The sequence below is a fragment of the Cannabis sativa genome, chromosome 5 (assembly GCF_029168945.1).
Source record: "Cannabis sativa cultivar Pink pepper isolate KNU-18-1 chromosome 5, ASM2916894v1, whole genome shotgun sequence".
In the NCBI taxonomy this organism is placed as follows: Eukaryota; Viridiplantae; Streptophyta; class Magnoliopsida; order Rosales; family Cannabaceae; genus Cannabis; species Cannabis sativa.
In genome coordinates, this window is record NC_083605.1 from 5,644,047 (window position 1) to 5,658,335 (window position 14,289).

At 32.2% G+C, this 14,289-nt stretch overlaps 1 protein-coding gene across 1 annotated transcript; it reads right to left on the reverse strand.

Annotated features, from left to right (window-relative positions):
* Nucleotides 1–8,956: 8,956 nt before the first annotated feature.
* On the reverse strand, nucleotides 8,957–12,300 carry LOC115716684 (RNA polymerase sigma factor sigE, chloroplastic/mitochondrial). The gene is made up of 6 exons (XM_030645536.2): nucleotides 12,157–12,300; nucleotides 10,830–11,666; nucleotides 10,563–10,709; nucleotides 10,175–10,411; nucleotides 9,547–9,810; nucleotides 8,957–9,448 (listed from the first exon to the last, which is right to left on the reverse strand). The coding sequence occupies exons 2-6, from the start codon at nucleotides 11,595–11,597 to the stop codon at nucleotides 9,251–9,253; spliced, it is 1,614 nt and encodes a 537-aa protein (XP_030501396.1). The 5' UTR covers nucleotides 11,598–11,666; nucleotides 12,157–12,300; the 3' UTR covers nucleotides 8,957–9,250.
* Between the last annotated feature and the right edge of the window lie 1,989 nt (nucleotides 12,301–14,289).

The following is a 14,289-nucleotide window of genomic DNA, read 5'->3' on the forward strand; positions in this document are numbered from 1 at the left end:
ACTAATACATAATCTCTTGTACTCTTTAAGTATTTCAAAATATACTTAACAGCATTCCAATGTACCCGTCCTGGATTTGACTGATACCTGCTCACGATTCCAACTGCATAGCAGATGTCAGGTCTAGTGCATAGCATAGCATACATTAGACTTCCAACTGCAGAAGCATAAGGAATTTTTGCCATGTCTTCTATCTCTTGAGGATCAGTAGGACACTGTTCCTTAGATAGACGGATACCATGTCTAGAGGGCATATTTGCCCCATTGGTATTGGTCATGGAAAATCTCTCTAGAACTTTGTCAATGTAAGTTGTTTGAGAGAGAGCAAGGGATCTGTTCTTCCGGTTTCTAACAATCTGAATACCGAGAACATAGGCTGCCTCACCCAAGTCTTTCATGTCGAATTGAGTGTCAAGCCATTCCTTGATGTGAGTCATTTTCTTGACATTGTTGCCAATGATCAAAATGTCATCAACATAAAGGACTAGGAATACTACTACTTGGTTTTCCTTGAGTTGGTAAACACAAGGTTCATCTTCATTCTGATGAAAGCCGTAGGTTTTGATGATCTCACCAAACCTTTTATTCCATGAGCGAGAAGCTTGCTTAAGTCCATATATGGACCTATTTAATTTGCAAACTTTATTCTCCTGCCCAGGAAGAACATAACCTTCTGGTTGCTCCATATAGATGGTTTCTTCAAGAAGCCCATTAAGAAAGGCTGTCTTGACATCCATTTGCCAAATTTCATAATCTAAAGCGGCAGCTATGGAGAGAAGAATTCGGACGGATTTGAGCATGGCAATCGGACTAAAAGTTTCCTCATAGTCCACACCTTCTCTTTGGGTATAACCCTTGGCGACCAGTCTAGCTTTGAAAGTTTCGACTTCGCCTCCAGCACCTCTTATCTTCTTATAGACCCATTTACATCCAATTGGACGAAAATCATCAGGTGGTTCTACATATTCCCAGACTTTGTTCTTTTTCATGGAATCCATTTCTGAATCCATGTCGGCTGACCATCGCTTCCGTTGCGGACTTGCCATTGCCTGTTTATAGGTTAATGGGTCGTCATCAATACCGTCACCAACGACCATATTGATTTCACCATCCAAGCCATAACGAGATGGTTTTGTAGAAACCCTCCCACTACGACGAGGAGCGGTGACCTTCTGAACAAGAGCTTTGGTAGTAGTTTTCTCAGTTGCTACAACTGAGGGAGTGGGATGTTCCTCTTCTTGAGTAGAAGAGGATGGTACATTTGAAGGAACAGTATCTGTGAGCATTTCCTCTAATACAATTTCGCTTTTCGGTTTGTTGTCTTTCATATAGTTATCTTCAAGGAAAGTAGCATTTGTAGAAACAAACACTTTGTTATCCTTGTGACTATAGAATAGTCCACCCCTAGAGTCTTTAGAATTTCTGACAAACATGCAAACTTCAGTTCGCGATTCGAGTTTGCCTTCTTTCTTTCTCAAGACGTGAGCAGGGCACCCCCAAATCCTATAATGGCGTAAACTAGGTGTACGACCATTCCATAGTTCGACGGGTGTCTTAGGGACTGCTTTAGATGGTACAACATTTAAAATGTCGTTTTCCATTTGAATAGCATATCCCCAGAAGGACGTAGACAGAGTTGAATAACTCAGCATAGACCTAACCATTTCCAAGAGAGTGCGATTTCTTCTTTCTGCAACTCCATTCTGCTGTGGAGTGCTTGGGGCAGTATATTGGGATTCAATTCCAAGTTCAGTTAAATGATCTTTGAACTGCATATCCATATATTCTCCACCCCTATCAGTTCGCAAGATCTTTAATGTTTTACCTAATTGGTTTTGAGCCAAAGCATGAAATTCCTGAAACTTTTCAAACGTTTCAGATTTCTTTTGCATTAGGTAAAGAAAACTATATCTAGAGAAATCGTCAATGAAAGTGACGAAATACTCATAACCTCCTCTGGATTTTACATTCAGCGGTCCGCAAACATCTGAATGCACTAACCCTAGGGTTGTTTGGCACGCTCTCCCTTCGCAGAGAAAGAACGTTTGGTCATTTTTCCTTCTAGGCAAGACTCGCAAACTGGCAGTTCTCCTAAGACGACATTTTTCAATGGACCGTCTTTGGTTAGCCTATTGAGTCTATCAAAGCCTATATGACCTAAACGTAAATGCCATAGATAAGTTTGATCATCATTATCAATCTCTTTTCTCTTAAGGCTTCTAGGTTTAGCTACATTGAAAAGTTCAGTATTTAGTGAGATTTGAGTATCAGGTCTTAAAACATAAAGCCCTTGTTCCATGTTTGCAACACATATATGAAATCCATTACGAGAAATTGAACAATTTGAACTCGAAAAATTCAATATATAAAATTGTGTTTGTAAACATGAAACGCTAATCAAGTTTCTACTAAAATTAGGAATATATAAAACATTCTCTAAAAGTAAAAACTTCTTAGAATTAAACTTGATTCGGGCTGTTCCTCTTGCTTTAACTGATACCAACTCGTCATTTCCAACTTTAAGCTTTAACTCATCTGGGTGAAGATTCTCCCAAGTTTCAAGCAGCTGCAATGAAGAACATACATGGTTAGTAGATCCAGAATCAACAATCCAGGTGGATTTGTCGTTCTCTAAAACACATGATTCAAATACAAAAGCATCACCTTCGTTTGAATTGTCTAGAAGCCTGGGACATTGTTCTTCTTTATGTCCCTTTCCATTACAATTCGCACATAGAACATGATGTCTGATAATTGTACTTGAAGAAGCAGCTTTGTTAGAGCCATCATGCTTAATCTCCCTCCTCTGATTAAAGTTTGCAATACCAGGAGGTCCCATTGCAATCAGATTCCGCTCATGGGCCCTTAACTCAGTCTCGAGTTTGTCCATGTCAGAGGAGTGAGGATTGTTCAATAAGTAATATAGAACAAAACTATCATACTCATGAGGAAGATTATTAAGTATGAGTCTTACCCATTATTCCCTTGATAAATCAATTCCTAGTAGATTTGCCTTTTGGAATTTCAGATTCATCAACAATAGGTGCGAGTTAATGCAACTACCAGGATGCATTTTCACACTATTGAGTTCTTTTGCAAAGATACTAACTAAGAGTGGATCGGGATGAGGGTTATTCATATTGGCACTATAACATATCAATAAACAGAAGTAAGGTTTTGGTTCTATAAATTCATACACAGGTTCAGAAAACAAATAATCACATATGTTATAAAAATACTAAATCTAACATAGTTTATTTTCCAAGGTTTCCAACGAATTGATACAGTGTCCCGTTTAGGCGAGAGTCAAAGCATCATCCATTGAATAGAGTTGTCAATTCATCTAAAATTTCAAACATTCTAGCAACCTTTTATTCGATCAAGATTGGAATTCAGCGTTGTCCCGTTTAGGCGAGAGTCAAGGCAATTCTATCTTATGAGCTTCTACCATTGTTTTGCACTCTTGTAAGTCTTATACAGTCGCCACCATTAGGGTGGTCATAAACCATATAAAAAACTTATAAGAATACTTATCTTTCGAGATTAAACGACGCTAACTTGCTAATGAACGTTCCTCCATTAGGGAGGATTACTCACTAAAACAATAGCTATGTAAAACCAACAATGGAGATCGAATTTCTCTTGATTAAAGCTCATTATTAAAAAAAAATATGTATTTTGTTTAATCATTTATATTCCATATCTCAATAATGAAATATTACAAATTAAAGTAAAAACTTTAATTAAATTTCAAAAAATAGAATAATTTTGAAAAATATCTTATTTAAGTTGTTTAGAAAAATTTAAATACCCAACTTAAATATTCTTCAATCAATGACTTAATTAAATATCACCAATTAAGTAGTAACCACTTAATTTAGAAGATATTCCATTTTAAGTTCCCATATTTATAAAATATCAACTTAAAAAAAATATCTAAAGAATCTTAATAACCAATTCCTAAAATTCTTCAACTTAATTTATAATAGGAAATTCAAAAATATTCAAATCTAAGTTGATTTGATAGATTTAACTAAATCTCAACTTAAATAGGAATATTTAATGAAATCATAAAATTAAGATTCAGAAAGAATTTATATGGTTATAATTCCATATTTAATTAAACACAAGAAAAATACATATAGTTTTCCAGAATATAACTATTCAAACTATGTTTTTCTTAAATTAATTTCAAGGAAGAATGAAATTAATTATGTTGCTAATCAATTTTTATTAGGTCAAACTAATATAATTAACCTAGCACAGTTATCCAAATCAGGCAAATGGGCCTTCACAATTGGGGTTGTTCATGTGAGGGGGGGCTGGGTCCAGTATGTCGTACCCACTTCTAAGGCTCCCAACTCTCACACAAGGCCCAAAAGAGAGGAATTTAACCTTAAAATGAACAACTGTTATTAATTGAATAGGCTCACTACTAAATGAGCCTAAATAAAATCTATCAGTTATGATATTTTATTTAGCAACAACAACCTATATGTATCTATGACAGAAATTAAACATATAGGCTCACACAGGCATACACATTTGGATGGATCCTATCATGTTACTAGGTCATACACAGATGAAAGAAGTTTGTAAAAATTACCTGTTACAAATTATTTACTTGATCTATCATCAATTGAACCATTGGTTAAAATTAGATCATAGGATCTATTATCAAGTTAACCAAGGCAATTTAGATCAAGCAATAATAGGTTTTAGAAAACTTACAAACAATCTAAAACACATACTCCTGCAACAAGGTTAGATTTGGATAGTTGGATGTAGGATTTATTTAATTTTAAACATGTATTTCGAAAAATTAAAATTAAAATTAAACCTACCATTTTGAAAAATTAGGTTTTGGGTAACCTAAATGTCATTTCAAAATTAAATTGCTAACTTTCCTTTTAAATTTCATGGTATTTAATAAATTAAATAATAAAATAGAAAATGGTAAATACATACCCTTTTCTTGTTTTACAATTTAATTTAATTAAAAATAACAAAATTTAAAAGTTAACAAAAATACCTTATTTCCTCTTTTAAAATTATCATGATTATTTTGATCTTATTCTAATTAAGGTCAAGTTACCACAAAAAAATTAATATCTGACCTTAAAAAAAATAAATAATCAAATTTTAAAGGAAATAAGAAAAGAGGTAAGCAAAACTTGATTTTTCCTATTTTCAAAATCAAATTACACTAATATCTAAAATTAATTTTAAAAAATAAAATTAATTTATTTCTGATAATTAGATTTGAAATTTGAAAAACAAAATCAACATACAAAACTACACAAAAAATCGGAATTTAATTCCATGAAATAGCATGAAAAATCGAAAAAAATTGAAAAATGATGAACTATACGGATGGCATGCCATGCATGCTCATCTGCACGCGTATCTGGGGTGCACGCCGAGGAATCACGGTGCAGGAAGGCTGCTTGCAGCCATTCCGCGCGCGTGATGTGGGTGCTCATCACCCCGATTTTTCCAATTTTCAAAAATTCATAACTAATTCAAATTAAATCGAAATCGAGTTCTGTAAAAAAGTAAATTGCTTAGAATTTTCAAAACTATCCAACAAAAATAATTACAGAGACAGAAAAATAACTATTTTTCCCAGAATTCACAAACAACAATCAAACATCAATATGACACACAAAGCAACATGATACCATCCAAAACACAAGCAAATCGTTTTAAGTCCAAATTTCTTGCAAGCAAATCAATTACCATGGCTCTGGTGCCAGTTGTTGGAAGTTATTTTACCAGGAACTTAGATCTACTCACAAGTATGTTGATTTAACAACCTAAATAAGAACTTCTAAAACGATAAAAAATTAAACACATAAGAGTATCAGAAATCTTACATTGGGTGCAGCGGAATATATGTCTCCTCCCACTCAGATCTCTAACCCTTGATTCCTTTCTGTAGCAGAGTATAATCAAGATCTGAGCCTGATAGTCCTTCTTTGTTGTTTCTGAATTCTACACAGCCTTCCTCACTATGATTGAGGTATTACTTGATGTGTGTGGGCACTACTCTAGCACTTATAGATTTCGAAACAGTGAAGGAATAGAGAGAGAGAGGGTGGCGGCTCAGAGAGAATTTTCAAAGAGAAAATTCTGTCAGAATAATTTTGTGTATCAGTTGTTTTGAAATCTGAAGCATTTGCCTTCTATTTATAGAAGACCACCCAGGGCTATGATTGAATTAATTGACATTTTTTATTGAAAAAATCAAAGGGAAAAGGGAACTTAAGTGGACGGCCTAGGCTTTGTGGAAACAAGGCTTGCCACTTTTCCAACTTTCATTTTCCTACACTGATAGTTTCCTGTTTTGTCAAAAACTGCCAATTCCTTTGTTCAACCACATAAATGTCAAATCTAATTATTTAATAATTAAAATTAATTATCAAATAATATATTGTCATTTATTTTATTAAAAATGAAACTAATTAAAGTTTCCTAATTAATAAATATGCCCTTCAAAATCTCTATTTACTGTTTTGCCCTTAATAAGTGATAAATTCTCAAATAGACACAGTCTATCTTGAGAATTTTAATTGATTAATTAAAATCAATTAAATGAGTCTTACAAGTAATATTATCTCAACTAGTGGGGGGACCATGGGTCTATATATCCGAGCTTCCAATAAGCAGATTTAGAATTTACCACTTAAATTCACTGACTTATTAATTCTTCGTTAAATCCGCACATAGAACTCAGAATTGCACTCTCAGTATATAGAATGCTCTATATGTTCCACCATATAGACACATCATTAGTTATCCATTGTTATAATCCTAATGTGATCAATGGTCCTCTATATGGATGATTTACACTGTAAAGGGACTAAATCACCATAACACCCTACAATGTATTTTATCCTTAAAACACTTAACCCTGTATAAATGATATTTCAACTAAGTGAAATGAGTACTCAATCATTTATCTCGTTTAGTTAAGCTCGAAGGAAATCACCCTTTGCTTACTATTCGCCAGATAGAAGCTATAGATTCCATATTTATGTTAGCGCTCCCACTCAATCGCACTACCGTGTTCCCAAAATGTATGTATTGCCCTGACCAAAAATTAGGCTTAACTAACAAATCAAAGAACACGAATAACACTCTTGAAATTGAGCCTAACCATATCAGGATTTCGATCATGTGATCTAGGATCAACTTATGATATTGAATTGAATAGATATTTACGGTAAGTTTCAAAAATCTATTTCAAAGTTCAATATCGGTCCATTCCAATGCATACTCCATGCATCCAACCTGAGCTTTACTTTAACCTATGTTCTGGAAAGAACATAATATTTCTCCAAATGCAAGTAAACTCTGTTGTAGATTGTCATATCAGTAAAACCCAGTGTTCTGATAAATCTAGGAATACTTTATTCACATAGTCATGTTTACTTTCCACTGTGTTGACAACACAATAAACATGACCAAGTATGTAAAAAGGGGTTTGGATGAATTTATAAATCAAATAGACAAACAATTGATTAAGTGAACCAAAACATACACAAATGAATGAAAAATACTCCTGTTACTTTATTGATATTGAATAATCTGGATTACATTGAAATAGAGTTTTATTTAGGGCATAAAACCCAACACAAGTAACTCAAAAGTAATTGGCTACACAGATAGTGATTGGGCAGGATCAATTGACGATATGAAGAGCACATCGGGACATGCTTTCGCACTTGGATGAGAAATATTTTTTTGGGCGTCAAAGAAATAAGCAACTGTTGCACAATCATTAGTTGAAGTAGAATATATTGCAGCGGCAAAGACTACAAGCCAAGCTATATGGCTGAAAAGAATACTTGAAGACATGAGAGAATCACAAGAAGAAGCTACAAATATCTATTGTGATAGCAAATCAGCTATAGCAATGGCGAAAAATCTCATATTTCACAGCAAAACGAAGCACATAAGCATCAAGTATCACTTCATCGGAGAAGTTGAAGCTAACAAAAAAATAGAGCTCAAGCACTGTAAGATTGAAGAAAAGTTTGTAGATATTTTTACAAAGGCGCTACCAAGAGAAAAATTCGACCTACTACGATACATGATCGAAGTTACCGACATGTGTACTAAGGAGGAGCATTAAAAGTTGTTATAGATTTTTACAATAGTGATTACTCTAAAATATTTCAAGTATGTATAGAAAAAATTATTTAAGAATTTTAGTAATTTCTAAATTAGATTAATCTAGAATATAGTAGTTAATTTGAACACTAGAAACATGTAAATGTGTGTGGATACAATTCTTTTTAGTAAAAGAAGGATACACAAAAAATTATCCTAACTACAAAATGTAAAGAGTGAACGACTATAACTACCTCATCAAGGATTCTAAATTGTGTAACCAACGTCCAAAACCAAAAAGCTATAAACTATCAATAAAGTATCTCTTCTAAGTGAAATTATTCTTATACACTAAACCAACTGCTCATCAACGTCATTACACTATTTTATCACAAAACCTATTAAACACTTATTCCTTCATATCTACCAATTCAAATCTAAACTATTACAAAATTAAATCTCAAACCATCATGTTTGTTATCAGATCTACAACTACATAAAGTCTTTGAATAGTAATCCAACTTATTATTTATTTTTTTGAAAATACTTTGTTGGTTTTGGTTTTGATTGCAAATAAATATGTAGGGTAGTGATCAGAGAAAGTACCCCCTTTAATTTATATGAAGAAGATGAATAGAGGAACACTGTTTTGTTGCATTATAATTAATGTGTTTGTGTGTATTAGGAGTTTGTCTTTTTCTTTTTTTCTTTTTCTTTATAAGAAATCATTTTAATATTTTTTAACAAAAATGATTGTGATATTGACATAACAAAAAGTACATATCCAATAATTTGAAGGAAAAGAAAATTGCATTTTGGTAACACAAAGAATCCACACATGTTTCTGTCTAAAGAAAGATTTTCTATATATGTGTGTATAACATAAAAAATAAAATATACAGAGGAAATAATTATATTACATCCATGTTATGCAATCTGAGTTTAACAGCCTTCTCAAAACTACATGGTATAATAAAATTTCTATATTCACTAGTTAATCTCTCTTCTTCCTTTATTTTTTCCTTTTCATCCAAATTCTTGACCTTATGTTTACATGGAACTATATATACTATGTTACATCAATATACAGTTATAGTTTCTGGTTTGGAAAGGCACATAATGTAAGGGACTGCGCTTAGACCATGTATCGACGCAGATAATCAACTCTAGCTGGATGCTTGAGCTTCATGAGAGCCTTCACTTCATGCTTCCTAACCATTTCTCTTGAAATGTTCAAGTTTCCAGCAATTTCTCCTAGTGTTCTATCGCCTTTACCGTCTAGTCCATATCTCTGTCGCACCACCAAACTCTCCTTAGGCTTTAGAGAATCAAGCTGAAAGACAGGATTTGAAAACATTCACCAAATCAAGATACAATGCTTAGCTCATTCATTTTCTATGCTTAGTTATAGAACATAGTTTAAGTAATTACCACATCATCAAGAGCAAGCCTGAGAAGAGCTGGTTTTCGTCGGTCATCACCTTCCACACCTTCGACATCAGTAATACTGTTGATGAACTCTTCTTGTGTAACTGCATGCTTTGAATGAAGAGAGTAAACAGGTTTCGAGGCTTTCATTACTTCGTTGTACCTCTCGGGTGAAATGCCAACCCTCTCAACTATTTCTTTTTCTGTTGGTAATCTGTTGAGCTCAAACATCAACTGAAGCTTGGCCTTCTGAATTTCTACCCTTACCTACATAAATTTAATGAGAAGGACTATGAGAGTGTTTTCATTATGTTTGATAAGCATTCTTTTGCCTAATTTCTTCTCAACTTAAAGTACAACAAATTTGCAGTTTCTCCTAAAACAGTGTGGTTGAGAAAGTAGAATAGACTATTCTAATAAGAGACATTTTAGCTATTTTTATTCTAAACAATGTGATGTAAAATGGTGTATGCTAAGATATATGAGATTTCATCTCAAAATCAATTGACAATAAATTGAGTAGTTCATGCATATTAACAAAAACTGATAAAATGTATGAGGTTCCCGCATATTGTCAATGTGAGACTTTCTAACAAGAAAAAAGTCTAGCTTAGATAGGAAAAGGTCTTACAGATTCGAGGCCAAATGAAACACGGGTAAAGCTTGAGACTGTCATGGAACGTATGATGGCATGCCTAATCCAGAAAAGACCATAAGTGGAAAGCCGGAATTTTCTTTTTGGTTCGAAGCGATCAATTGCTGTTATTAGTCCCTTAACTCCAGCCTGACAAAGGTCCTGAAATTTTGGACCATTTGCAAAGTCTTGAAAATATTTGTTCATTACAAACAATACAAGTCGAAGATTGTGCTGCAAACAGAGACAACAATCATCAGTCAATTTCCTTTCCAACTAAACTGCCATGGCAGCATAAACTCATGATAATTGAAAGAGGTAAAATGTACAAGGCATAGATTGTACATAGTAGAAAGCAAGGAGCAGAACATAATGTGTTGCTCACCTTAATGAGTTTGTTTCGTGCAGCCCAGCCAATTTCCAATTGTTTTTTAACCTCAACCACACTCATATTTGTTGCTTCAGCTATTTCTCCTTCAGTTGGCTCTCTCCCCATAGCAGTTTGCAAATTCTCTTGCACTTTGAGGAGTTCCTGAATTGAGAAACGTAATGATTAGCAGCCAAAACTAGGCATTCTCAAAAAAATCGACACATCAAGAGGAATACTTCATCAGTTCATCTCATATTTTTCATATCCTTATTAAAGTCTTACCTTTAGAGGCTGCATTAACTTGAACAACCAAGTATGCTCCGTAGAAGGAAGAACTGGCGGTATCTTCATTTTCTTCCAATCCAAGCTGACCAAATCAGTTGAAGTCGAATACTCCCTAACAAGCTTCTGAATCTTCTCTTCTTCAGTCTCAGCAACTTTTCTATTTCTTACTGAAACAACAACTTTCTCAGCATTATTCTTTCCTTTCCAACTGTTTTTCCTCTTTTTAATTGAAACAACCTCATTCTCTTCCTTTGCCCTTTTCAATGCAATCCTACTATCAAGACTCATTCTCTCCTTCCTTGTACGGTTTCTAACCACAGTATCACTGGTGTTCTTACCTGTTTTTCCATCACTTTCACTAACCTTTCTCTTCCTTCTTCGGCCTCTACTCATCAAGCGATCAGCACCATCTGCATCCACATCTGTATCGGTTGTTGCAGGGCTAAGCTTGTAAATGTTTTCCAGCTTGGCCGCAGCCTCATTGTAATCCACTTCCATGGTACTAGTAGAAACTTCATCGGTAGCTGTAGCTTTCACTCGATTTTTAGTTTTTTTAGCTTTCCTTACTCTGTTCTGAATCTCCTTGTGTGGTTCAATGGGCAAAATTATTGGTTCGTGAGAAGAAACCAACGTAGTTTTATTAGGCTTATCAGCTTTAAATGCCACAATCAAGGGCTTCTTGGGTGCGAATCCATGACTTGAGAATTTTGTGCTTAATCCTAGGGGGGTTCGAGAAGCTGAGCTAGAAACTGTCACAACTCCCATGCCAAGTAAATTTTGGGAAATCAGAACAAATGAAAAAGTTGAGCTTAAGCTTTACTTAATTCTTAATTCCTGCACATCAAAAATTAGTACAAACATCACATTTCCTTCATAACAAGTGTTACAAAAACTAAATTCAAAAACACCCTTCTTCCCTAAACACAGAATTTTCTAAGGAAAGATCATTAATTTTCTAGCCAAACAAACAAAATTGAATAAGGTATGTAACTGAACTAGAACTCCATCAATTCCTTTCATGCCTAATTGGGCTATACCTTAAACCCAAATACTCAACTTGTTACTTTGAAATTAGATAATCAAATCACATAAACACAACCTCAAACCAAAATTATACCAACTTCTCTCTACCCTAACAGAGTAAATTAACTAATCTTGCTCTTAAATAGGCTCATTTCCAAAATCTTACTTAAAACTACTTATTCAACACTTCATTACTCATACAACATCATAACAAAATTCTAGCTTTACAAACACAAACCAATATCTTTACTGAAAAGTATACATTTTTGTTCTTTGTATAATGAAAAAAAAAAATTCTGACCTGAAAAATCTCCGACCGATCCGAGTTGCCGAGTCGTCACTGATTTTGGAGAATCTGAGTTCGAAAATTCTGGAACTTAAATTTGGAAAGTGTTACGACGTAAATTATGGTATCCACAAGTTTAAATTCTTAAATATCCAACGGTCACAAATTTTTTGTTGGTAGACCAACGGTCAGAACATAGTACACGTAGATGCAGGTGTAGTGAAAATGAATCTGTTGGATGACGTGGCGAGTGCTGGAGCAGAAACACAATCTATGTGAAGCTGTGACGTGGAGTGTTGTGATTGATGGAGAAGATATTTGGTGAAATGTAAGGATGACAATTCTGAAAAATTGGGAAAATAGGGGTAGTGGTTTACAAAATATTCAACCTATATATTGGGACCCACCTAGTACGTTGCTTAACATCAACCAGTTAAATTAACCAATTTTTAATTTTATTGATTTTGTTTGACTTTGATTTGAAAAATATTTAGGCTATTTGTATTGTCGGTCCTTAAATTATATGGATTATAGTAAGTTGGTCTTTAAATTCGATTTTTTAGTAAATTAATTCCCAAATTATATACGTTTTGGTAAATTTATCATCAGACTTTATATTTTATTAGCAGCATTTAGTCTCCACTCTTAAATATTAGTATTTTTATTATTTTTTATTGATTTTACTTTAATTTATTTTTGTGTATAAATTCAAGTAATTTTTTTTTTTTTAATTGTATATATTTATTAATTATTTAAATTTTACATCAGTGCTAATAAAATTTCATGAGTTCGCTATTAAGCATAAATTTTATAATATAATTTACTTAAGTAGTTTATAAAAACTCTTTAAAAAAAAGTACTTTATAAAAATATATATATATATTATTTTGGCTACAAAATAATATTTTATTACATATATAAATAGATTTTACAATAAGTTCTTTCATTTTTTTAAGAAATGAGAAAGAATGTTTGCTTATAGTGCAGAGGAATTATTCGGTAGCGAAAATTAATATTTTGTGTAAGTGTTGTTTATAAAAAGATAAATTATTGTTTCACATGTATATATAGCTTTGTAATGTTTAAATATGTCTTGATTGATTAAAAAATACATATAAATAAAAAAAATATATGTTTTTCCTTTTTTTTTTTTGAAACAATATATGTTTTTCCTTATTTCGGCATATTTAAAAAAATATGTCTTAATTTGTTTTTTTTCTTCTTCTTATTTTGATATATTTAAAGAAAATACATATAAAAAAATATTGTATATCAATGTAAATTGTCTTAAAATTAATGCAAAATTGAATAAATAAACAAAATACCATTCTTTAAGAGTGAGAATTTTATGTTTTTAAGAAAATAAAAGTTTAGGGACCAATTTGTCAAAAAAAAAAATTGAAGATCAGCTTGCCAAAACTTATATAGTTTGGGACCAATTTGCCCAAACTTTCTAAAGTTTGGAGACCAACTTACCAAAACCTATATAGTTTAGGGACCTGACATACAAAAAATTATATTTTTTGTTGAATTTGTTTAGGCTTATTTGTATTGCAGGTCCCTAACTGTGTAGGTTTTAGCAAGTTGGTCCCTAAACTTTATTTTTTAGCAAATTGGTCCCCAAACTATATATGTTTTTGCAAGTTTATCCTCAAACTTTATTTTTTAGTAAATTGGTCTCCAAACTTTTATTTTATTAGCAACAGTAAATCTCCACTCTTACATATTGATATTTTAATTATTATTTTTTTTTTGTATTTTACTTACTTTAATTTATTTTTTTGTGTTAAATTTAAATAATTTTATTTTTCAATTTTAATATTTTGATAAAAAATAATTATATTAATATATTTTATTTATTTATTTTTATTTTTCAATATTCTTATAATATTTAATTTTTTACCAAAATATTTAAAATATGCTTTATTCATATATAATATTTAAAATTTGCATTAACATTCATAAATTTTTATGAGTTTGTCGCACTGAGTATAAGTTAAAAATAATTTTTTTATTAAAAAAAATTTTAGCAATAAAATAATATTTTACTATATATATATATGAATAGATTTTATATTAAGTTTTTTCATATATTTAAGTTTTTTGACTTATATATAGTTTTTTTCTTTTCTTTTTGCATGCACATGA

What these genes read in the sequence shown, in the direction of transcription:
- LOC115716684 (XM_030645536.2), bottom strand. Translation starts at nt 11,597, where the DNA reads ATGGGAGTTGTGACAGTTTCTAGCTCAGCTTCTCGAACCCCCCTAGGA. An exon ending in CACGAAACAAACTCATTAAG is followed by an intron (nt 10,412 to 10,562) that starts GTGAGCAACACA and finishes CTCTGTTTGCAG; the next exon opens with CACAATCTTCGACTTGTATT. An exon ending in TTTCATTTGGCCTCGAATCT is followed by an intron (nt 9,811 to 10,174) that starts GTAAGACCTTTT and finishes AAATTTATGTAG; the next exon opens with GTAAGGGTAGAAATTCAGAA.